General features: G+C 40.1%; 2 protein-coding genes across 2 annotated transcripts in view; both read right to left on the reverse strand.

The window, feature by feature from the left end:
- Nucleotides 1-24: 24 nt before the first annotated feature.
- Nucleotides 25-3717, reverse strand: psmb1 (proteasome 20S subunit beta 1). The gene is made up of 6 exons (XM_056279218.1): nt 3521-3717; nt 3065-3172; nt 2348-2429; nt 1780-1909; nt 1493-1599; nt 25-396 (listed from the first exon to the last, which is right to left on the reverse strand). Exons 1-6 carry the CDS (start codon nt 3640-3642, stop codon nt 211-213), a joined length of 735 nt encoding a protein of 244 aa, XP_056135193.1. The 5' UTR covers nt 3643-3717; the 3' UTR covers nt 25-210.
- Nucleotides 3718-5960: 2243 nt separating this feature from the next.
- phf10 (PHD finger protein 10) overlaps nt 5961-25640 on the reverse strand; it is a 34802-nt gene continuing 15122 nt past the window's right edge. Inside the window, exons 10-12 of the mRNA XM_056278982.1 lie at nt 9062-9170; nt 7190-7378; nt 5961-6939 (exon numbers count right to left, since the gene is read on the reverse strand). Of these exons, the coding sequence (XP_056134957.1) occupies nt 6845-6939; nt 7190-7378; nt 9062-9170 (393 nt within the window). The 3' untranslated portion in view covers nt 5961-6844. The remainder of the gene's footprint in view (nt 6940-7189; nt 7379-9061; nt 9171-25640) is intronic.

A 25640-nucleotide genomic window follows, 5' to 3' on the forward strand; every position in this document is an offset into this window, starting at 1 on the left:
GCATGAAATAATGGGGGAAAGCAGGAAAATAAGAATCTTTATTATGAATCAATAAAAAATAGAAAACACATCTCTGACGGAAGCTTTTAGTAACTGAAAACTGCTCTCAGATTAGTACTCCTAAGATACTTTGTTTAAAATCAGAATCAAAATGGAGAATGGGGGAAAGGGGGGAAGTGGAAGGGAGAGAATAAGGGACTTTCCCCCCCCTTAGTCCTTCCTAAGTGGGAGAGTTTCCTCCTTGATCCCCTCTTTCGTGACGACACAGATCCGCAGAGCATCTCCAGTGTAGACATCTCTTTCTGCAGCCGAGATGAAAACATCTTTGACCAGCTGGACAGCCTTTTCCCGAGTAAGAGGAACATGCTCCACACCTTCCATGTTCTTAAAACCAATCTGAAGGCAGGGAGCGAGGGAGTGAGACAAAGACATGTGAATATTAACAAGATGGGTTTAAAAAGACAAAAAAATCATCAGGTGTTCGCTGCTGAAGAGAAGACAAAAATGAACAAGATTCCAATTCGCGGTAAGGCTGGGTGATACTGATGAAATCAAATGGCACAAATTTGACTGAACACTTTGACATCGATAATGTAATATTTTGGGGAGGACTATTGGTGTTTTCACAAAATATTTACATACAAAACATTGAAAAATCATTAATGGCCATTAGTGTTGTAGATATGATGACCAAGCAGAAATAAAGGCATTCAGTGTTCATTTAAGTCAGCTAAAACAATCTTATAAGTTCAGAAAACTCTATCACTTTACTGTAATACAGACTTTTAAGACCAGGGAATGACAACATCTACGTTATATATGATATCTTGTCTCATATCACAATATTGACATTATGTTGATATAATACTGATATATTGCCCAGCTCTAATCTGTGGTGTGTCTGAAAGCTACTTAGTAAAATGTACCTCATTAATTGGGAACAGAAAAGATCTCAAAACTCAAAGACACTGTACAGAAAGACTACGGTAAATGTAAGGTCTGAAAGCCTTTTTTATATAAATTTCTCTAAAATGTTAATTTACTGCCCCTTTTGTACTTTGAAATAGGTTTAAATGTCCTGTGGGTAATAAAACTTGATTAAAGGGAGCATGTGAACCACGTATTTAAGTAACAATTTAAGGAACAGAAGAAAAAAAAATAGATAACCAAACTGGAGTTACAGAGGCTTACCATGAAAGCAGTTTTATGCTCCCATGGTAAGTAAGACTTTGCCACCATCTGTTGTTAATGAATACATAACACCTGGTGTTAGAAATATACACCTATATGGTAGAAAAAGTGTGCAAAGAAAGATTTTTCACTGTTAAGGACACAGGCTCTAAGCCAGATAAGAACACATTCCTGTTTGTTTAGTGTTTGTGCGTTGAGTATTGTGTGAGTATGTATGGAAGTATGTATGTGTACCCGCTGCCATATAGTTGCTGCAACACAGCAACAGAAGTTGCGCATTGGAGTGTACAGCATAATTTACCTGGTTGTCTAGTAGTGGCTGTAACATGGCACTGGCTGACCCTCCAGCTTTGTAGGTGTCTCTCTGGTAGGAGCCCACTGGGTCAAAACTATACACTGCTCCCTTGCCTGAATAATGACAAAATAATTTGACGAATAAAAATCAAAACCTTATTGCAGCAAACACTACGTAACTATGGTGGTCTGTTTCCCCACTTCTGAAAGGTGTCTGAATACCTTGGGAAACACTATAAAAACAAAATTCATTAACAGTTTTAACACCTGCAATCTAAATGTTAAAGGACCCACCTTCCTCATCCAAACCGCCGATGATGTTGTAAACATAGTAGGGGAAGAACCGTCTGCCATACAAGATGGTGGACAGCATGGCTGCTATGGCTCCACTGGTCATTGTTTTGTTGTTAGAATGCTTGTACATCTACCAGAAAAAGTTTGTGTGTTAATGACTAAAAACCTCTAGCAGGTATAAAAATGCTATCAGTTGAAGTTTTAGGTTAATAAATCACTGGTAAAAGAATTGTGGTACTGTCATTAGAACGCTTATATGGATGAATAGTGAAGATGAGCAAGTGAATGAGGACAACCGAAAATATGCTACTTGTGTATGTTGTTCCTAACTAATATGCTGTAGTAGAGAGTTAAATTAACACATTTTAATATTTTTAATACAAATTGTGGCCATTACACATTTGAGTTTATGCCCAGCTTTGCAGCCACTCTTTATTACAGACGTGCTGAAGCATGTGAGGGTGATTAAGAGCAGAGGTAGCAGTCTATGGCAGGGAGAGACTAACCTCCTATTTAATCATGATGACCTTGTTAAAAGAGAAAGAAAGCAATATTTACACAAGTTCACCTTTAGTCTAGCATCAATGATTTTAGTCAGGGTCAGACAGTCACCATGGAAACCACTGCAGCCAATGACTGTGGTATCTGTCCTGTAACAGGAAGGAGAAGCCCAAAGACAAAGTCAGGGATGGTCAGAGCAGCAAACTCTTCAATAATGAACAATGTGTCTTGATGACATTTCTTTTGATATTGGCTATCATTTGGTACTAAATAGAGGAACACTAGTAAAAACAGTAATGTTCATCATTAAGAACCCAAGGCGGAAACAAAGAAGGTGAAAGCAGAACTGTGGACTCAAACAGTGGTCAGTGACACTTGACATATTTGAGCATGGCTGCAGCTGGGCAGGGCATAGCCTACAACAGATATATTTTACATGGACATCAATTTTCGGTTAATATTAATGATATTTAAGTATTCACGCTGTAGTTCCTAATGTAGTAGAAAGTAACTTGAATAAGCGCGTCTTAGATATGACGTCATTGTCCAGAATACCAAGGTAGGACATGTCTGTATGCATGCTCAATAATCCAGGTAAGGAAATCACATGAAGTTGAATCAGTTCATCTGGACCCAACGTATGACATTTTTACAATCTGGACAAGAATGTACTTTAGATGAGGAAAGAAAAATGATCGAATATAAAAGAAAATGCCTTGGTACTTCTGCATGATTGACAACTTGCCACTATCCAGTCACAGCGACGGTGATGATGCCTACTTACAACTTGTAGCATTTAGGGGAGTCACGACTGTGAATTGAATATCCTTCACTAAGACGGGTGTCTGAGGCAACAATGGCAAAGTCTTCCCCGGCAACAGCAAGTACAGTCCTGGAAAAGAACAGATTTTCTCGTTTGCCACAAATTTCTTGCTGACTTGCTCACCAGTTAAGCTATGACATTTGCTAATTTGAGTAGCATTACATTACAGATTTGAAAGCGAAAGAGGTTAACTGCTGCGTTGTTTTGTGAGCTTCGGACAACGTGGGGGTATTACGCAGTATCTCAAGAATAAATGGGTTTGTGTTTAGAGTGGCATAACGTTTAGCTGTCAAAAAAACCCGATTCTCGATAGCTAAACCATCCCTTCGATTCGCTAAGCTAACTGGCTAGCGATCACAATGTAACAGAAATTAACGCCCGCTAGCTAGCTAGCCAACAATCGCAATTCATGATTACCCTCCATTGAAAGCGTATGGCGAAAAACGCTGCTCTACTGGCCCAGTATAATGGTAATCTTTCATCTTCCCGCTATCTCCAAAAGCTTGTGTAGAAAGCATGGCTTCTTCAAGCATAAACATGAAAAAACCCAACAATGACGTTCAAGGTTTGGCTAAGCTAAGTCGCTGAATCACCGCAATATGGCAAGCGACTCTTGCTTCAATTTTGTAGTTATTCACGTAGCTGTCAAGTAGCTTCCATAAGCGAGCGCCCTCCACAGGACACATCTATAGAGACGAATAGGAGTAATGAGGAAATTGTATATCTCGAGTCCCCTAATACTACTTTCCGCTGCTCCCGTTAGCGGTCGCCACAGCGGATCATCCGTTTCCATTTTTGCCTGTCCTCTGCAGCTTCCTGTCACACCAGCCACCTGCATGTCCTCTCTCACCACAAATCTCCTCTTTGGCCTTCCTCTTTTCCTCTTCCCTGGCAGCTCCATATTCAGCATCCTTCTCCCAATATACCCAGCATCTCCCCTCCACACAGGTCCAAGCCATCTCAGTCTTACCTCTCTTGCTTTTGTCTCCAAACCATCCAACTTGAGCTGTCCCTCTAATATACTCGTTCCTAATCCTGTCCTTCTTCATCACTCCCAATGAAAATCTTAGCATCTTCAACTCTGCCACCCCCAGCTCTGCCTCCTGTCTTTTCGTCAGTGCCACGGTCTCCAAACCATATAACATAGCTGGTCTCGCAACCATCTTGTAAACCTTCCCTTTAACTCTTGCTGGTACCCTTCTGTCGCAAATCACTCCTGACACTCTTCTCCACCTCAATCCACCCTGCCTGTACTCTCTTCTTCACCTTGTTTCTCCACTTTCTGTTACTTTGGATAGTTGACCCCAAGTATTTAAACTCATACGCCTTCGTCACCTCTCCTCCCTGCGTCACCATTCCACTGTCCTCCCTCTCATTCACACATATGTATTCCGTCTTGCTGCTACTGACTTTCCTCTTCTCTCCAGTGCATACCTCCACCCCTCCAGGCTCTCCTCAACCTAAACCCTACTCTCACTACAGATCACAATGTCATCCGCAAACATCATAGTCCACGCAGCCCCCGACCTGATCTCGTCCGTCAACCTGTCCATCACCACTGCAATCAAGAAAGGGCTCAGAGCCGATCCTTGATGTAATCCCACCTCCACCTTGAACCCATCTGTCTATCATGTATCTTCGCAGTGTAGGATAGTCAAACCAAAACTAGTGAATGTTAACAATTATCTGCTTTTCTCTGGCAGTCAGAGAAGGGAATCCCTGGACTGGCTGGGTATATCTTGTTTTGGCCCTAGACAGACAACCAAAGCGTTGCATACATCATGCAGCTGTTGTGCCCTTGGATAAAAGCACTTCATCCCTGCTCCACAGCTGATGATGAGCTGGCAGTGAGGTAGCAAAATGGGAAATAGGTATCTGTTATTGAACAAAAAAAACATGGACAATAAAGTATAACTCATGTTAACTCATGTTTAAGACAGAATACATCTGTGAATACTCATAAATCATTTTAAGAGGCTATGCTGCATCTTGTCATTAGAAGAAAGCCACTTTATTTTGTCATTGTATTCTTACAAGGAAATTTGTTCTCTGCATTTAACCCACCCTATTGGAGAGGAGCAATGGGCAGCTGCAGCACCCGGAGACCAACTCCAGCTCTTTACATTGCTTTGGTCAGGGACACAGGCAGGAGTATTAACCCGAGCAGTCCTAATCAATTCAAACAATTGGAATAGACAAATAAATAACACTGCTGTATGTGGTTATACTATAAATTGCAAAATACAAATTTGTCATATTGATACTTGTGATATGGGTGAATTTTAAGTCATTTAAATAAGTTTTTATGGAAAAAAACATTTTTACATTACAAATATTCCAAATACACAGTGCACAATTAAATCCTCTTATTGCTGGACAATGTAGTCTGAAAAAAAATTCAAACGTCAGAAAATAGCCAAACATTAATGAAACCAGTTGAGGGAATAATAGCTGACTGATTGGGGCAAATTAAAAAGCGCTTTGAGTGGTCAGTAGACTAGAAAAGGGCTATATAAATGCAGTCCATTTACCATTTAAATTGAATGCCTTACAGCACCATGTGCATATATTTTAAGTAGAATGATGAGCTGAATAATGGATGGTTTTTGATCAATGATCAAAACCCGCATCAGCAAAGTGAAACATTTCGTCATTCAAGATGATTTTGGGCTGAAACGATGTACCCCCCAAATACATGTGTGCGTATAGACACACACAGACACACACAGACACACACAGACACACACAGACACACACACACACACACAGACACACACTAAGCAGGCGGGATCTTGGTTTATCACTAGACACTTCTAAACAGCAATGCCTGCCAAGGCTGCGACCAAATACAGTTACACAGTAAAAACACATTCTTTTCAAACAAGATTTTGTTTTCGTCCAAATGTCCCTAACTGACCTGCTTTGTTAAATAACAAAAATACATCCAAAAACATCCAACATATCATTGGATGTTTATTACAAAATATTTTTAAAAAAATCCCAGGAATGTGTTCATTTCTGAATAAACCATGAGACATGAATAGTTTGTAGGCTCTCAGTAATCCTATTTGATACAGTGGTAATTGCTAAGACACAATTCAAGAGCGAGAACAAGTACAAGTCAGAACAAGCTCACATTGTGGTTAACACAGAATCAAAAGCACCATTATATTAAGTGAAACAACTGCCCAGCTAACAGTTCACATGGTGTCACAAAAATAAATTAAAAACTACAGAAATGTCCACCGAATAGAAATGAAATTACATACTATAAAAAATAAAGAGCAGTAGGGATGCACTAACACCAGAACTGGTTAGAAGATACCAAGCCAATCAGTGTCATTATCAGAAAATTTTCCAACTAATATCATATACCAAGAGCAAAATGTTTCAATTTTCTTTTTTCTTCTTCTTCTTCCCACAAAGGTATTAGATATATCTAACTGTGAAAATGGATTATATTCATATCGCAATAAAATTTGCCAAAAGAGCAAAAATCGACATTTAACTCTATAAGGTTAAGGAAAAGGTTTTGATTGTTTTGGCAGTGAGAAAATAGAATAAATATATTCCTACAATTTTTTCAAATCATGAAAGTGGTTATACTCTGAGAACCTGAGAGAAGAAACATTCAATTTTTATAAGAATCCTCTAAATTTAACTGGACACCAAACTGAGGAAAATCTGGCCAATATCTTGTGGTATGTGCAGTCTTGAAGGAACCCATGCTTCAGATGCCTGTTATTTCTGAGCCGATTTGGACTTCTTGGGTGTTTTGGCTCCTCTTTTCTTTTTGGGTGTGAAATCTTTCTCACACAGCTCACACACCCAGAGACCTGTGGAATAGATATGCATAAGCATAAGTAACCACAGAAAATAAAGTGTTATTGCAAGTCTGCCTTTAGGCCTCTGCTCATTTTCTCTTACCCAGTGCAATTCTAATCAGGAGGAAATAGCAGACCCACTTAAGTGTACCTGTCTACCTGTCCATCAAGTCTCATCAGTATAGAGCCCACCCTAATAAAGAAAGTGTTGATTTGCTGCTGTCCCATGCATCAGAGTTTCTCTGTTGGTCTATCCACTCACCCATGGGTATAGAATCCATGCCGACGCAGAATGTGTGGTATCCTCTGTCACATTTGTCACAGAACATCATCTCATCTTCATGGTGTGGCTGCTGGCACACGGTGCATGTCTTACACTCCATACACTGCCAGTGGTATGTCTGGATCACACAAACCAACTCTTCACTCATGTCCAAGCAAGATGGATGGCCTGGGGGAGGAATAGACACAATGTACACATGCATGCATGTATGTATGTATGGCAACACATGTTGAGAAGAAAATAAGCACACGCACGCACGCACGCACGCACGCACACACACACACACACACACACACACAAGCAGTGAGATGTAGAGATACAAACAGGTAATTCCTACATTCACTAAAATGCAAGCATACACAAACAGGCATGCAAAAAAACTAACACAAATACACACAAAACCAGACACATACAGGTTGATGTAGCAGCAGAAAGGGAAACAAACCAGTAGATAAGAAAATGAAGGGACACAAATACAGATACATTATGTACATAGGCCCATCCACACAAACAACTCCAATCATAAAAAAGGAGACATCTCTTAATTTCAGAACTTGAGCTCGTACTTGGAAACAAAGGTCTTAATAACCCTACCATAGGAATAACATTACCTGCTGACATTACCAAACAAATCACTGTCTTCTGCAATTATCCTTCATGCACCATTAGAGGTAACTACATTCAGAACTATAGTCTCTGTTTTCCTTCAGCAGGCACTTAAACTTTCATCAACCCTAAACTTAAATTTACACAAACAACCTTCAGAATAGCTTGGTACTATGGTTAGGAATCATGATAATGATAATGATTCTGCTACCTGTGAACTAAAAAGCTAGTACGCATTGGTTTTGTTGAGAAAGAAATGAATGTCTCACTAAGTCCTTTTAGGTACGATATTAAATCAAAACATTTACACTTTACTATACTGCAACTAGTGCTGGATGAACAAAAGTAATGGACTAAAATTCAAAATGCCTTGGTATGCTTTTGAGACACCATTATGGTGAATGGTTGTACTGGTGTACTAGCCTTTTTGAGCGATCAGTATCCTTGGAGGGTGCCATGGGATTTCATTATCAGAGAATTTCCCCCAATACTGAAATCTGATGCAAAGAGCCATGCTCAACATGAAAGATGTTAGATTGCGCCAATGTAGAGAATTGATTATAGTCGTATTTAAATTAGTTTTGTCCAATGACAAATGTGGTAGACTGGTACATGAAACTTGAGTGTAGTACTTCATATTGGTGTTACAAGAATTGTTCTTGTACTGGTGTACTAAATCCAGATCATCAGAAGTGTGCCTGAATTGAGACAATCTATTTTGAATGAAATCTTGAACATTCAGTTCATCTTTGAATTAAACTCTTCATTATTCTGAAAACACAAAACAAACTTGTATGGCTCTTCATCTAAGGAATTCAGATTTTCCAATCCATGTGAAGTTAATTTGACTGTTCTATAGTAGCAGAAGGGGCAATTCCCACTTTAAATGTATTAAATTCAAATGTTTTTCTGGAGTGATAATAATTTAAGAATCAGGAATATGCAGACACTGAAATCTAGTTTTATCCTTTTGGTAGGGACAATACTGCTATTTTAATATTACAATCAAAATGATGAGCAATTCTTATTGTATGCTGTATGTAGATATATCTTTATCCTAAATTTGTGGCTGCTTCAAAGATTTCACTCAACATTAGCTGTAATTTAATGTTATAATTGTTTATACAGTCAGTACAATAAATGAATGGCTTCAGCTTTTGTTTAAGACTACAAATACGCTAGAGACATCTGAATTTCTCATGAAACCAGGTACCAACCCTTAAAAAAAAAAATGCTTGAACTTACCGCTGTTCTCACATTGGGAGCAGTGAATAAGAGCCTCTGGTTTGCCTTTCTTGTTGGCTTCTTTACCCTTCTGGCAAATGCCACATATAGCATTGGGAATGACCTTAGGCTGCAAGGTAGAATAATGCTATGAAAACCAATCAAAACTAGGTATTGTGTAGTCAGGAATAAAATTCTAGTTTACGTTTGTTTACTTTTGAATCTCGCAAAGGATGAGCCCACATTTAGAGCTGTTGAAACATCTGCCAAGATAAAAAAAAATGACATGTTCAAATGAATTAAACAATACTGATACATATTTCTCACCAAGTTTAGAACTGTGCACAGCTGGGAGTAAATTTTGAGATGCTGTTAAATTACAATACTATGAAACAACAGAATTCGGTGCACGCCAAGGAGCTTTAGCTCTATGGCATACTAGAAGTTGGCTCACTTTGATCCAGACAAAGTGGGTCTAATATACAGTATGCGGCCATCTTTAATAGAGCCAAAGCAAAGTGCAAAAACAGATATGGACAGCCCAGGTTACTGGACAATGGGGTAACAGACCATGTGTTTGTTCATAAAAGGCAGCCACTCCATTTAGGATTGAAAAATGGAACCAAGCTTAAAATTGGCAGAGAGCATAACAATGGATTTATGTGTCAATTAGGACAATTAGGGGCAATGCAAAGTGACTGATTGTCAGTTAGCTCTTTAAGGTAGTAAACTGCCTCATCTGCATGTAGAGACTATCACAAATACACTTTGAACAATAAGAAGTCACTTCTCTGTATAGCAGCAAACTATAATTGCAATGGTTATTTACAAACAGTCCAGTTGAGAGTAAACACACTTTTTTTGTAAGGCATGCCAATTCAAAAACATATCCTAGTCTTCCGTTTCATCTGTTCCAACACAAATGAATGATTTAAGAGGTGAATGGAAATGTATTGATTCATTAATTAATTAATACATTCTTGGTCACAATCACCACTTCTCTGTCCATTCTATGGGTTTTAAACTTTTATTTTTGTAGTACTGAAATATGAACATCTCAAAAGGTTTCTTCCTATGGAACACACCATCATGCAAAAATTCAACAGGGGACAGAGGAAAGAACCAAAGAGAGCAGAAACGGGGTTCAGGGAGATTTAAATCAGGAAGTCACACATCAACAGGTGGAACATTCAGCAAATGTTAGATAAATACTTTACTACCACCAACAAAGACTACAGATAGTTGTTGATCTTGTTTTTAAAGCTAAAAACGGCAAAATTAAAGCTGGGGTAGGCAACTTTGGAGAAGCAAGAATTTTTGACAACACCCCTCAAAAACCACTCCCCTCCTCACTCTGCATCCTCCTTCCTTTCCATAAACCCTCCCTCCAAACCAGCTTCATGCGTTTGCCTGTCGTAACTGGTAAAATTCGTATTGTTAATTATCCATGCATGTGAAAAATATTTTCAAGCAAATCTCTTAGTAATACCAACATTGTTCTTGTGAAGCATCATCTTACTCATAGGTGAAGTATTTATTTAGTTCACCATGTCCAAAGCACCAGCACGGTCTATGACGTCCTCTGTCCAACATTTTTATCAGTGCCAAAAAGATGGTACAATGGAATACAGATCTTAATCTATTCAAGTAAATTAAAAGACCCAAAAATTCTCAGTGAATCTCTTGGTTACAGTGCCTTATTAGGAACATGGTGAGAAAAAAAATTGGGGGCATTTTTGCATTCCCTCGCAATACTTTTGCATTCTCTCACAACACATTTGGGATCCCTCGCAATACTTTTGCGTTCTCTCGCAATACATGCACTAATTGCCAGTAAAGAAGAAGAAGATAACTTCCGGTTAGATTCGCCAGTGAAGAAGAAGAAGACAACTTTCAGTTGGTTTCGCCAGTGAAGAAGAAGACAACTTTCGGCTGGTTTCTGCATCATATTGCTGGAGCAGCTCATCAGGTTAGAATGTATTCATCATTATTCATCACTATTCAGTTACTCATCATTCAGCATTAGGTAGTCAATCACATACCTTCTTCAGACAACGCACTATGTAGTTTGATGGTCTAAATGTAAAACATTTGTTTTGTTTTAAATTTTATGTAGAATCTACACCTACAACCGACATTTGACGTGATGAAGCCCGATGCCAAGCACCTCACATCAGTTCCCTAGTCACAACAGCCAACCTGGACTTGAAACCAAGCTTGATGAAACAGCTGGTGATGACGATGACACAATCAAGTGGAATCCAGAGGTTGTCATGGCAGAGAGCAGTGGATCAGATGAGAAAATTGTGATTGAATGGGATTCAAACTTTGAGGATTGCACACAGGTAATATCCCTGAAACTATGATTCAAACCTGAGTAGGGAGTCACAAACTGATATAGTGGGTACTGGTATCCTCGTACTACATATTGGTTTATTACAAGGCCAAAATTCAATTACAAGAGCACTGTTTAAAAACGCTTTTGACACATAAAACCATCTATTTCTGCATAATATAATGTATGTATTTATGTATGTATGTACGTACGTACATATGTACGTACAAATATTGCTCTGGTAGGGTGAAAATATACTTACCTGCCCTGACTGAACAAACTTAATTGCATTGGTTGTTTTGTTTTCACAATCCTTGCAATCTTGTCATAATGGAGCTACAGGGTTGTGTAAACTTAATTCACCTCAGCCATGGTGTATGCATCCCTTACGTGAAGTATAATTCAGCCTTTATGAGGGGAACAGAGTAGAACATATAACCACGCTATTATTTGCCTTTTAACTACAATTCTGCTTAAAGATACCACCAATGGTCAATCACCACACATGTTAAGAGGATTAACAGGGCTAAATGGGTTCTTTAGTTTTATATTTCCCTGCTGCTGGTTAGCAAAATGTGTTCCTTGTCAGAAGACAGCTTCACCTTCAACATCAACTGCAAATCCAAAAGATGGGCTTCGTGTGTACATTCATAGGGTGAAGGTTATGGAGGACCTCCTGGATATTTTTTATGGATGACACCTTTGCGACTTCTCCTCCGAAAATCTAAGTTTTTAATGAAAAGGCCATAGACGGTTCTGGGGTGTCAAGGGAGGTCTACACTGCATTCTGGAAGCAGTTCCTGGAACAGTGTGAAGGTGAAGATGAACGTGTTCTGAGACTGAGGCTAGACTTTTCTCAGTTCAAATGGAATGTACATGGAAGGATCTGCATAAAAGGTTTAGTCGATCATAGTGTATTTGCAGTGAGGCTCTTAAGTGCTTTCATGTTTGCCTCCATCAATGGCATGAAGGTGAAAATGTGCGTATGTCATCATTCCTCAGCTATGTGTCTTCTGCCGAGTGATCAGTCCTCAGCAAGACTCTTCAGGGCATAATAGATGAAAGTGACGAAAAAGACTTGATTGATAGTTTGACTAGAATGGGTTCCCATGGACTTCCTTGAAAAGACGACATGAAAGCTGCCATCAAAGCAATGGCTCATAAAGCCACTCTTCAAGAGCCGAAATTTATAATAGCTTGTTAAAAACCAGTTTAAATGTTCAGCTGAAAATATCTGACAAGGAAGGTGTTCTGTCTCTCTATGAATCAAAAAAAGCCACTGGCAAAAAAGTGTCACAATTGCTCGAGACAATACAGGAGATCCTCACTCAGAGGGAGCAGACCACCTTCAGTCACTTAAAACAGTATGTGAAAAATTCTGACCAAATCAAAGCTGAAAAATTCCTGTGGTTTTGCACTGGCTCTTCTGTAATATGTGTTAACAAAAATCAGAGTAACCTTCAATGGTGACTCTGGCCCCGGAAGACATGTTGGTCATACATGTGGTGCAGTCCTTGATGTGACTTACACATACTATATATCTTGCCCAAAGTTTCACACTGAGTTTGACAACATCCTGTCCTGCTACTATTTTGAGATGGACATCCTGTGAACTTGACAGTACTTGCTAAGGTAATTATTAATGTTATTAATGTTAATGTTCTGTTATCCATTTTTAAATCCATAGTCACTTTGGCCAGCATTACTTCTGGTAACAGAAGTATTTGCTCTTTAAAGCTTCAGACATCAGTGTACAAAGGATATATAGGATTTTTATATACTAATCCTGAATGTTACTTTATTTAAGTTTGTTTTGGCTGTTCTAAAAGTTGTCTATCTACCAGGGCCTGCAATGAATTTGCCTCCTTATTTAATGACAAAATTCAGAAAATTAGACAGGCAGCCAGTGCCTCCATACTAGGTATAGGGCATGTGTTGTCCCTAAGTCCACCTAAAATCGATTCAAATAGCAAGTCACAATTTGATCCAATCAACCAAAAAACGTGGGGGAAATTATACAACATCTGAAATCCTTCCTCCTGCTGCCTTGATATTCTGCCAACAGGCTTTTTCACAAAAAAAAAAGCATGTCATCAGATCTTCTACAAATTGTCAAAATCTCTTCAGTCAGGTCTCTTCCCACAGGCCCTGAAAACTGCAGTCATCAAGCCACTCTTAAAGAATAATCGAGATAATCAACGAATAGTTATAGGCCTATATCGAACCCCACGTTTCTGAGTAAAATAATTGATAAAGCCATTTTCCAGCAGCTCAACAACTTTTTGGCACTAAACAACAGTTTCAATGTCTTTCAGTCAGCTTTAACATAGACAGTGGCAGAATTTCAGTCCCGGTATTATTGGATCTCAGTGCTGCATTTGACACAGTTGACCACAACATATTACTGGACCAATTGGAAAACTGGGTGGGACTTTCTGGCACAGCACTCAACACTCAACTGGTTTGAATCCTACTTAAAGGACAGGGAATACTTTGTGTCTATAGGTAATTACAAATCTGAGCGTACAAAAATGACCTGTGGAGTTCCCCAAGGCTCCATTCTGGGGCTGCTTCCGTTTAACATTTATATGCTCCCACTAGTCCAGATTATGGAAAATAACAAAATATCTTACCATAATTATGCAGATGACATGCAGACTTACATAACCATATCACCAGGAGACTATAATCCCATACAAGCACTGAGTAAGTGCATTGAACCAATCAATGATTGGATGTCTCAGAATTTCCATCAACTAAACAAAGATAAAACTAAAATAACTGTCTTTGGGGCCAAGGAAGAATGATTAAAAGTCAGCCCTCAGCTACAATCAGTAAAGTTAAAAACAATGAACCAAGCCAAAAATCTTAGTATAGTCACGGACTCAGACCTGGATTTAGATAGCCACATTAAGACAATTACGAAGTCTGCCTACTATCACCTGAAGAATATATCAAGAATTAAAGGATTTATGTCTCAGCAGGACTTGAAAAAACTTGTCTATGCATTTATCTTCAGTTGACTCAACTACTGTAACGGTATCCTTGTAGGTCTTTCTATAAATTAAAAAAAAAATCGATCAAACAGCTGCAGCTGATTCAGAACGCTGCTGCTCAAGTCCTTACTAAGACCAAGACTGGATCACATCACTCCAGTCCTGAGATCGCTGTATTGGCTCCCTGTTCACCAAAGAATTGATTTTAAAAATCTGCTCTTGGTTTATAAAGCACCGAATGGTTTAGGGCCAAAATACATTTCTGATCTACAGCTACACTATGAACTAGAGCTGTACAATTTGGTGAAAAAGTCATATTGCAATTATTGTGGACAATATTGCGATTTGCGATATAATAAACAAATGTATACATATACAAGTAATACAAATTTGTCAAGTTGCCGCGACATGGAGTGACTTTCATTTTGCATGTTTTACACAGTACCTCTTTCTGCTCAATATCGCTGAGCTTGAATCCAAAATATTGCCATATAACAGAGGCTGCGTTTTTTGTTTTGTTTTTTGTTGCCACCAGTTCATCAGCGTTAACCTGCTTGTTGTCATCGGTATCAATTTTTTCCTTCTTTCTGGTCTGCACACAGCACACCGGATAGTCATGTGACCGTAGACTGCACACGCTTCACTGCCTAAAAAGAGACTAATTGGTCATCTCTTAATTATGGGCACAGATATGCAGACTGCAAACAAACAGATGTTCACACATGCACATTTTATTATTTAATTAAATTGCAGCCTTTTGCGGTTATAGAAATGCACAGGTTGATATCGCGATTGCGATCAGATTAATCATACAGCACTATTATGAACCGTGCAGACCTCTCAGATCATCTGGGACAGGTCTGCTTTCTGTCCCCAAAGTCAAAACTAAACATGGAGAGGAAGCTTTCAGTTTTGATGCACCACATATCTGGAACAAACTCCCTGAAAACTGCAGGTCTGCTACAACTCTGTTCTTTTAAATCTAGGCTTAAGACTTTCCTCTTTGCCATTGCCTTTTATTAAATAAAACTTTAATCTGAGCTTTTGATTTTCATCTTACACTGCACTGAAACTTTTACTCTCGTTTTATGTTTTTACATTTTTTTTAATTGCCTTATGTTGCTTCTCTTAATGCCTTTTATGTTTTATGTAAAGCACTTTGAATTGCCTTGTTACTGAAATGTGCTATAAATTTGCCTTGCCTTCTAACAGTTGTTGCACTTCGCACTTGGAGTCTTCCATTTAGGGGTCTCTCATTTTATTAAAATGTTTTTCAATTAAAAATGTTATCCACTAGCAAAAATGTTTAGAAGTCCTTTGTTTGCACAAACTTGAACATGGAATGTTTGTGTACAGCTCAATTTTTTTTTACATCCAGATTGTTTTACCTATTGTAAAATTTGCCTCACTTTTTCCAAGTTGATTGTTTATAACCAATTCACATTTTCTGCTTTGCTAACATTTTTGAGAAGACAATATTTTGGAAAATATGATATGTGGATTGATGGAAGCTTTTACTGTCCCATGCACTATTTTTCCATTGTGTTGTGGAGGAGATAAATTGTTCCTGGCAGTTGGAACGCACCCAGATTTCTTCTTGTGGTTTACAATAAAAAGACCATAAAATACAGCATAAAAGTGCATACAAGAAGATAAAATACAGGCTAAAAATTGCATGTAAGAAGATAAAATACAGATAGAATTACACGAAAGACCCTCAGACAGAGAAAGGCAATAAAACGTGTTTTAAGAAGCCCAGTAAAATGTGGAATCAAGTCTGGAAGTTTGAACTCCTCCTTCCATGTGGTGCAAGTGATCTTTCAATGATAACATTTCTAAACCACATGAACAAGTTCACGGCTTGATATGGGTCTCTGAGAAGATTCAGATGACTCTCTTCCATGATGATATTACATAGATCAAATACATCTCGGTCGCAAGGAACAGTAATGCGAAAAGCACATTATGTCTTGCACAACTGAAGAGCTTCATGGTCAACGGGATTGAGGAAGTCTTGGGTTCTGCAAAGTTCAGGGAAGGGAGTGCATACATCACACTGGGCAGGCCACTGGGGATGTTGACATTTTTGGATGGCCTGGCGGTGTGTGTATTCCAAACATATGCAGTGTCGTCCAGTTCATCCTGTGAAAACATGTTACAAATTAATTGAGGCAAAACTATAAACTAGTTTGTGGAGAGTTAAGTAATACATGAATATAAAATTGAAATAATGTAAAATGTTTAATATCTTAATATGATACTAGATACTGTCTAATAAATAGTTTAACAAAACTCCATACAAAAGTAGTATCATATTATGATACTGTCATTACTGTTATTGTTATTATATTACATCACAGCAAATTAACACGCACATTATCACTTCAAATTAACTCACTTGAATGAGTCCCATAAAGCAAAACTGAAGCAGGCTTTTGTTTAAAAACCCTCCATCGTAGAACCCATTTTCTTTCAGATCTGCAAACAATTAAATCCAGAATTCCACGCTTCCTTGCGCAGAAACCGCCACCAGTATTCGATCCTTTGACTGGCGGTGCTGGCCCCTTCTAAGTAGCTGTCAAGGGGTTCATCCTTATGATTGGTGTAGAAGAAACGCCATAAGTCTCTGACCGTGTCATTTTCAGTTCCAAGGTCCACCCTGACAACTCTTGGGTAGCCCCCCAAAACGCTTCACTGCATCAATGTAATAACCTCCAATTAGGGCTGGGCGATAAAACGATCTCGATATGCTATCATGATAAAATTTATGTCGATAACGATGATAAACTTTCGACATTTTTACTCGATATGGATCTAACGGCCCGTCACACATCAGAAATAAACGCGACAACAGCCGCCAGTCTGCAGTTTTTGGGCTGCAGGTCAAAATACACGCCCGTTTCCTACTGCAAAGCATTGTTTGAGCTACCCGTGAAAAAAGTGGACGTGAGAGTGGTAGAGGAAAAAAATTAGTGGAACCGAGGGGAACTAAAGCGACGGTGAAAATTAAATCGTGTTATCCTCCAAAGCTGATGAAATTGTTGACAAAAAACTCAACACGATGTCAATTATATGGAAGTGGTCTGGATATCTCAAAAGTGACGAAGTGCAGGTTAAGATAGTCTGCAAAATATGCCGTCGGTTGGTGCCAACCAAGATGGGAAAAGCAACCAATCGGTGGTCATTACGACCGTTTTGGATTTTCAAAGTTTAATAACTTTGTTGGGGGGGGGGGATACAGACCTGCCGCTCCCTTAATTCTCAAAAAATTGCATATATTTGCATTTAAAATTAGTTTTAGATCAATTGCACACAAATAAAAGTTATAAGATCTACCAAAAATGAAAATGAGCGGTCAACTTGACCGTCTCGTAATTTGCGCATGATCGTGCACGTCATGTCACTATTTATAATATGTTTTAGTCACATTATTTCCTTCGCGAAGTTCATTGCTCTGTCCTAAAAAAACTAGCGTTCTCTAGTGCAGAGAAATAGTCTAGATTTTTTATTATTGCCAACATGTCTGGTTACAGACGCAGTTTCAGACACACCATGACTACCACCAAGAAACACATTGCAGTACAGGTGTTGGACAGTGGCCATTTTACATTGTTTGAAAAATAGTATTAAAAGTTGTTAAAATGTTAATTTTGGTGTCATTTAATTTCTTAACAGACGGTCTAACATATGTAATGCATTGATATCTCAATTGGGTATTTATCTTGACAGAATAGTTTAAAAACCGTGGCGGTCAAAATGACCGCCCATGGTTGTTCTAGTAGTTTTTACATTCTGGTCGTTGTTTGGAACTGTTTCAATATTGTAGCGAATTCGGGGGGCAACCGCAGGAACCGACCCAGCCGGGACACGAACCCGTATCCCCTTGCTCTACGGGCAACATCGCTAACCGCTCGACTAAAGGGCCCAACCGTTAGCCAAAGGCTAACGTGTCTACTTATCCGTGCACGTTACACGTCCCCGCGCTTCGGCGTATCAGCTCCCTATGCCCTTACGCCTCTGGGCAAACGCTTCCGATGGCCTCACCATCCCATTTCTGACACCAATGTAGCGAATTCAGGGGGGCAACCGTAGGAACCGCCACAGCCGGGACGCGCACCCCTATCTCCCGCACCGCGGGCGACATCGCTAACCGCTCGACTAAAGGGTCCGACCTGTTAGAAAGGGCTAATGTGTGTACTTATCCGTGCACAGTACAATATTTGTTTACATTCTTTTTATTATTACATTTCACGTTTTATAGGCCTTGTTACGTTTGTTATATTAGCAATGTGTGTTTTCTGTTTTGTTTTTCAGGTAATATTTTTACCTTTTCAATTGTTTTGCTATTTGACTTTGACCAAGTCTCTCTGAAGTTTAAATGGTTTAAAAAATATGAGTTGTTAAAATGTTAATTTTGGCATCATTCGTTTCCTAACAGACATACTAACATATGCAATGCATTAATATCTCAATTGGGTATTTATCTTGACAGAATATAGAGTTTAAAAACGGGCAATCATTTTGACTGCTCATTGTCGTTTTAGGTAGAAGTGAAATCCCAGTCATTCTAGTGTTAAAAGGTTTCATCCCAGCGAATTGTGATATTAATCGACGTTTATCGGTCAGTTATCATGTCGGCGGACATGAGCTGTATCGCTGTGACATCTGACATATCCAGGAAGACAGTAGCCAATAGCTCTGAATTCACAAAACCACGCCTATTTTCGGTTATGATTCAAACTCCAAATGTTAAAAAAATTGTTCAGAAAGAGCATGTCAGTCTTTGGGGTTGTACCAAAACAACAATCAATGGTGTTGTCTTTTGCAGCTATTGCCCCATATGAAAAGTGATCAAAAAGGAGCATGGATATAACAAGTGCAGTTTCTTACTTCATTGCCAAAGACATGATGCCCCTGAGCACAGTGGAGAAAGACAGGTTCAGGAAATTGATTACAGTGCTGGACTCCAGGTACGAAACTCCAAGGCAGAAAATACCCAAACTGCTGCCTCATCTTTACGAAGAGTGCCATGCAAAGCTGGAAATTCAGCTAAGGGATGTGAGTTACTTTGCCACTACCACCGACCAGTGGTCCAGCCGTACATCTGAGCCATTCATTACATAGACGAGGAGTGGGCTCTTCAAACCAGATGCTTGCAGACAGCATATTTTCCAGAGGACCATACTGCCGAGATAATCTGCCAAGGGCTGGAGGAAGCACTCGCAACTTGGGGCCTTAGCGAAGACCGACAGGTGTGTATCACAACAGACAATGGGACAAACATTGTCAAGGCTGTTTCACTTAAAGACTGGACTCGCCTGCAGTGTTTCGGTCACCGGCTGCATCTAGCCATTGGTAAGTTAATGAACACATTCAATATAGTGTAGCGAATTCGAGGGGCAACCACAGGAACTGCCGTGGCCGGGAACGAACCCGTATCGCCCGCATCGCAGGAGACATCGCTAACCGCTCGAATAAAGGGTCCGACCCGTTAGCCAACGGCCAATGTGTCTACTTATCCATGCACGTTACAATATATTATTTTATCAAAAAATATATTCTGAACCAAGACATGTTTGCACAGTTAAATGTTTACATTATGTTATTCTATTGTAATGTTAATCTATTTTTATGTTAATAAACTATATTCTAAAGTTTAACTAATGAAACCTCTGGTTTCTTCAGGCTTCAGTCATTATCAGGATACTCTTCAAACTAGCAGCATTATCAAACTATATATCGTGACAAATATTGACATCGATCAATATGAAAAAAAATTATCACGATCATATTTTTGCCATATTGCCCAGCCCTACCTCCAATCCATTTTGGATCACCACTGGTTGTAGTCAATGGAACCTTTAATACAAATACCATACCGATAAATATCACTGGGAAGATGGCGGCGTGGACTCGCGTTTGCAGTGGCCTCACCCAGTGCCGATTATGCAATGTCTTTGTCCACGTCTACATCTGCGTCTAAGTTTGTGTCATTGTGTGAAGTTTTTATTTTGATCATTGATTTTGCTTGGCTGGGAGAGCTGGCCCTGGATCGGCTGAGATTACTTGGTCTGCTGCGTCCTGTGGGCCCAAAGAGGAAATGCCGAGGGCAGTCTGACAGAACGTGGAAGTGGGGCAGGCTAAGCTAACTGCTAGCCCATGGCCCTGCTCGAGAGGAAACAACAAGATGGTCTGGCAGCAGCCTCACCTAGCGTCGACTGTGCAATGTTTGTCTGTGTCTGCGTCTGCGTCTGTGTCGCGTGGAGTGAGGGGGAGGTGTGTCGAGGGTGTCTGGCTGGAGAGCTAATGTTGGATCGGCTGGGAGAGCCTGGTCTGCTGCATCTGATGGGCCCAGGGACCACGGCCCTGCCTGGAGCTGCACCTGAGGGGTAAACACCGAGGGCAGTCTGACGGGACAAGGAAGCGGGGCAAGCTAGGCTAACTGCTAGCCCAGCGGTCGGGAACCTATGGCTCGCGAGCCATATATGGCTCTTCCGGTGACGGCATATGGCTCCCAGACAATTTTGAGTTGAAAATTATTTTTTTTTCAAAAAAATCAGTTTGGAACTGATTTTAAAATACTTGTGATATTTCTTAATAATACTGTGTCATTTTAAAGTAAACAGAAATTAGTTTTGAAGATAAATTTCACGGGTCACGGGTCACCCGTGGGTCGGGTCGGGAACCAATGGCTCGCGAGCATGTCCGGGTCATTGTAAAGGTGAAGAAATCAATTTTATCAGATAGCCAACTAGTTTATCCGCTTCAACCCTTGTAACGGAAAAGATGGCGAAAAGAAAAAAAGACGATGATTACCGTGCATTCCAGGCTGCGTGGACAGAGGAATTTGCATTTGTGGAGAGAGCAGGATCTGCGGTATGTCTAATATGCAATGATAAAATTGCATCGATGAAACGGTCAAATATAAAGCGGCACTTCGATACGCACCATGCTTCATTTGCATCGAAATATCCAGCGGGGGACAGCAGGAAAAGGGCATGCGAGGAGCTACAGCGGAGAGTGCAGACGAGTCAGCAGCAACTACGTGTGTGGACCAAGCAAGGTGACGGGAATTCCGCTAGCTTTGCGGGGGCTTTGGCAATAGTAAGGAATGGAAAGTCATTCACAGATGGCGAGTATGCCAAAACATTCATGCTTGATGTGGCCAATGAACTGTTTGATGACTTCCCAAATAAAGACAAGATAATCAAACGAATAAAAGACATGCCCGTCAGCAAGAACTGTGCACGATCGTAGCATCATGATGGCAAATCAAGTAGAGGAAACACAAATTAAGGACATAAACGCCGGGACATACTTTTCTCTCGCGTTAGATGAGTCAACAGACGTTAGCCATCTATCTCAGTGCAGTATCATTGCCAGGTATGCTGCAGGTGACACACTGCATGAGGAAAGCTTGGCTGTTTTGCCAATGAAAGGGACAACAAGAGGAGAGGATTTATTCATGTCTTTCATGGAGTTTGCTAAAGAAAAAAAACTACCGATGGATAAACTTATTTCTGTCTGTACTGATGGTGCACCCTGTATGTTGGGGAAGAACAAAGGATTTGTAGCGCTTCTCCGTGAACATGAAAAGAGAGCCATCCTAAGTTTTCATTGCATCCTGCACCAGGAGGCGCTTTGCGCTCAGACGTGTGGCCAGGAGCTTGGCGAGGTGATGTCTCTGGTCATTCGAGTGGTCAACTTTATTGTTGCCCGAGCTTTAAATGATCGCCAGTTTAAAGCTCTGTTAGAAGAAGTTGGGAATCATTATCCCGGTCTGCTTTTACACAGCAACGTGCGTTGGTTGTCAAGGGGGAAGGTGCTCAGCCGTTTTGCAGCTTGCCTGAGTGAAATCCGGACTTTTCTTGAAATGAAAGGCGTCAAGCATCCTGAGCTAGACAACACTGACTGGCTCCTGCAGTTTCACTATCTCGTGGACATAACTGGCCATCTGAACCAGCTCAATGTGAAAATGCAAGGTATTGGAAATACAATCTCATCCCTTCAACAAGCAGTGTTTGCATTTGAAAGCAAGCTGGAAGTCTTTCTCAGGGACATTGAAACAGGTCGTCTTCTGCACTTTGAAAGACTGCAACAATTTAGAGATGCATGCTTAGCAAGTGACTCCACTCAACATCTGGATCTCCAGCAGCTAGCTGGCTTTACGTTCAATCTCCTGCAGTCATTCAAAGCACGTTTTGGAGAATTTCGTGCGCGCACTGGTCTTTTCAAGTTCATCACTCATCCACATGAGTGTGCAGTGGACAAAATCGACCTGACATGCATCCCCGGGGTCTCTATCGGAGACTTTGAGCTGGAAGTTGCTGACCTGAAGGCATCAGACATGTGGATGAGTAAGTTCAAGTCACTTAATGGAGAGTTGGAAAGTCTTGCGCGACAGCGAGCAGAGCTGGCGAGGGAACACAAGTGGACAGAAATTAAAAATCTTCAACCTGAAGACCAGCTGATTCTTAAAACTTGGAACGAGCTTCCTGTGACATACCACACAATGCAGCGTGTGAGTATTGCCGTATTGACCATGTTTGGCTCTACATATGCATGTGAACAGTCTTTCTCGCATATGAGGAACATTAAGACCAACCTACGCTCACGTTTAACTGATGGAAGCCTCAACGCCTGCATGAAGCTCAACCTCACCACGTATGAACCAGACTACAAGGCCATCAGCAAAACCATGCAGCACCAGAAGTCGCATTAAAAGTAAGACATATTTAATTTATTATACGTTAAAAATACTATATGGCTCTCAATGAAATATATTTAGAAATATTTGGCTTTTATGGCTCTCCCAGTCAAAAAGGTTCCCGACCCCTGTGCTAGCCCATGCAGACCGGCAGTTCCAACAGTCATTATGGCATTCGTTCTCTGGACGGTGGAGTTTTTGGACTGTATTGCACTGGATGGACTGTGTTTTTGACTGTTCGTGTGTTTTTTTTTTTCTCTCTGTTTTTGGTGGTGATGTTTTTGGATATGTGTTTTTGTCCTTTGTGTTGCATTGCTGTGGAAAACAGAATTTCATTTCTTTTGTGTACGTAGTACATAAGATGAAATGACAAAGAAATTGTTCCGGATGGTTTATCACAGGAATCAATGTGCCAGATAAAGTTGGGCCCTTTCGAGAAGTAGTTGCACTGTGAGAGACACCTTGCTCTCCTGATCGACACACCTGTAGGAACTCCCGCAGAGCCAAGCGCACATCCTCCATTCGTACACGCAGGCCATTTGCTCTACATTTGGCATACATGTTGTCTGGAGCACTGCATTTGGTCACAAATAAGATCAACTAGACCCACCAAGCCTGTGTATAGTCTCCATTGAGAACATCTTCTTGCACAAAGAATTCTCTTCAGTTGTCTTTCACTAATGTGATAACCATGGCTATAATCAAGCACTGTCGTGATCTCTTTATATTTGAGTCCAAGCTGAAAATGAAACTCAATGAATGGCTCCATAGCGGGTGTTTTGACTTAAAAGACACTGGTGACTGTACACAAAAGTATTGCAAGAGAATGCAAAAATATTGCGAGGGAACCCAAAGTACCACGAGGGAACACAAAACTACCCCCTAATTGTTTTTCTCCCCATGTCCCCAATACAGATCCATACTTGGTTACCAAACAGAAGGGCTGGAAGTTGAAGCCTATGCAGAAGTGCCATAAGTTGCAGCTCCAACTGGGCCACTAGGTGGCTGGCTCCAAATAAACTTGTGGTCCAATGTAAGTTAATAAGAGAATTCCCATCTTCTACTTTCAAATACAAAGTCAGTAAATGTTTTCTCCAAGGAGCTGGGGTATCAATCACTAATTTTGAGTCTGGCACACAATGTGAGGGTGGTTATTTTCAAAATTTGTGTTCCGTTAAGCAAATACTAAGGATTAAAAAAGTGGCATGTTGAGGGCATCTGACTTGATTGACAGGTCTACCAACCTGTCTGCCACTGAGGTCCTACCCCAGCTCCACCCATGGTCCATCCCATTGCCTTAAATTGGATTTTCTGGCTACAAAAACTGACAAGATGGCACCAAACACAAAGGCAAACTTTAGGCTTCAAAATGCCCTTCAGAAACCAATGGGTGATGTCACAGGCACCATGTCCATCTTTTTTACACAGTCTATGTTAATTACCCCTACATTCATGTTGTGAAGCGCTTTTGTACCTAAAAGTAAAGTATTTCATAAGAGGAATGCTATTTAGTCAATCCATCTCTACAAGATGTATAGTGACGACAGGAAAACTGACAAGAAGCATGGCAGAAAGGCTGTGATGGCGAATGGTTGACAGGCAATAAGACTGTCCCATCACAGAGTTCCCCTGCTGTGGCCGTGAGATTGAGAGAGCCTGAATACAGATGCAGGGTTAAACACAGAGGCTTGATTTTATCTCAGACCATTTGAATTACTCATAGCCAACAGAATGATATGAAATTTTTCACAAATGACATTGAAAGTTGCCTACGCCAGCTTTAAACCCCTTGATTCCAACAACCCCTGTGTTCCATGACTCATACTGTACAACTGAAATAAGTGAAATACTGAAGGAGCCATGAAATGAAAACATTTGAAACAGTATTCATTCAAGGAAAATAAAAAATTATGATTTAAAGGAAACATTGATGATATACATTTGTCAGGTCACACTACTGAAACAAAACTGACAGAAAAAAAAACTGTTGCCCCTCAAAACTGATTTTGCAAGTTCATATACACTCAAAAACTGTTGATAGATTGCTTTCATGCCAACAAATGCAGAAGTGTTTATATCAGCCCCTGTTTTTTAAGTGAACTGGAAAGAATCTGTGACAGATGTGACATCCTTCATTAAATGTCCTCTGACAGGGAGGAAGTAGATTAGACATAACACCAAAGATACAAGGATTTGGATTAATGAAGCACAAGGTTTAGTCAAAAGTCAAAACGGACAACAAGAAAGAAGACAGGGGACTATGAGATAGAGGGAAGGAGAGGAGCAAAAGAGGAAAATATTAGCAGGGAACGCCTGAGGCCGACTCTCTCCCGCATACAACCCCCTGAATCACTCATCTTCAGTTGTCTAGCATGCATTTTGAATTGAGCCACTTGGAATTCTAGTTCAGCTGCTTATCTGGATGTATTAACAATTGTTTCTTTGTCCAATTACTTTTTTTAGGCCTAAAAGCTTGACTTTTCACAGAAATAGAATAATTTACTTATATGGTCCAATGGACATAATAATTGCATCCAGCCTTCAAACTGGTGACAGACAAAA

The sequence above is a fragment of the Lampris incognitus genome, chromosome 4 (genome assembly GCF_029633865.1).
Source record: "Lampris incognitus isolate fLamInc1 chromosome 4, fLamInc1.hap2, whole genome shotgun sequence".
Lineage (NCBI taxonomy): Eukaryota > Metazoa > Chordata > Actinopteri > Lampriformes > Lampridae > Lampris > Lampris incognitus.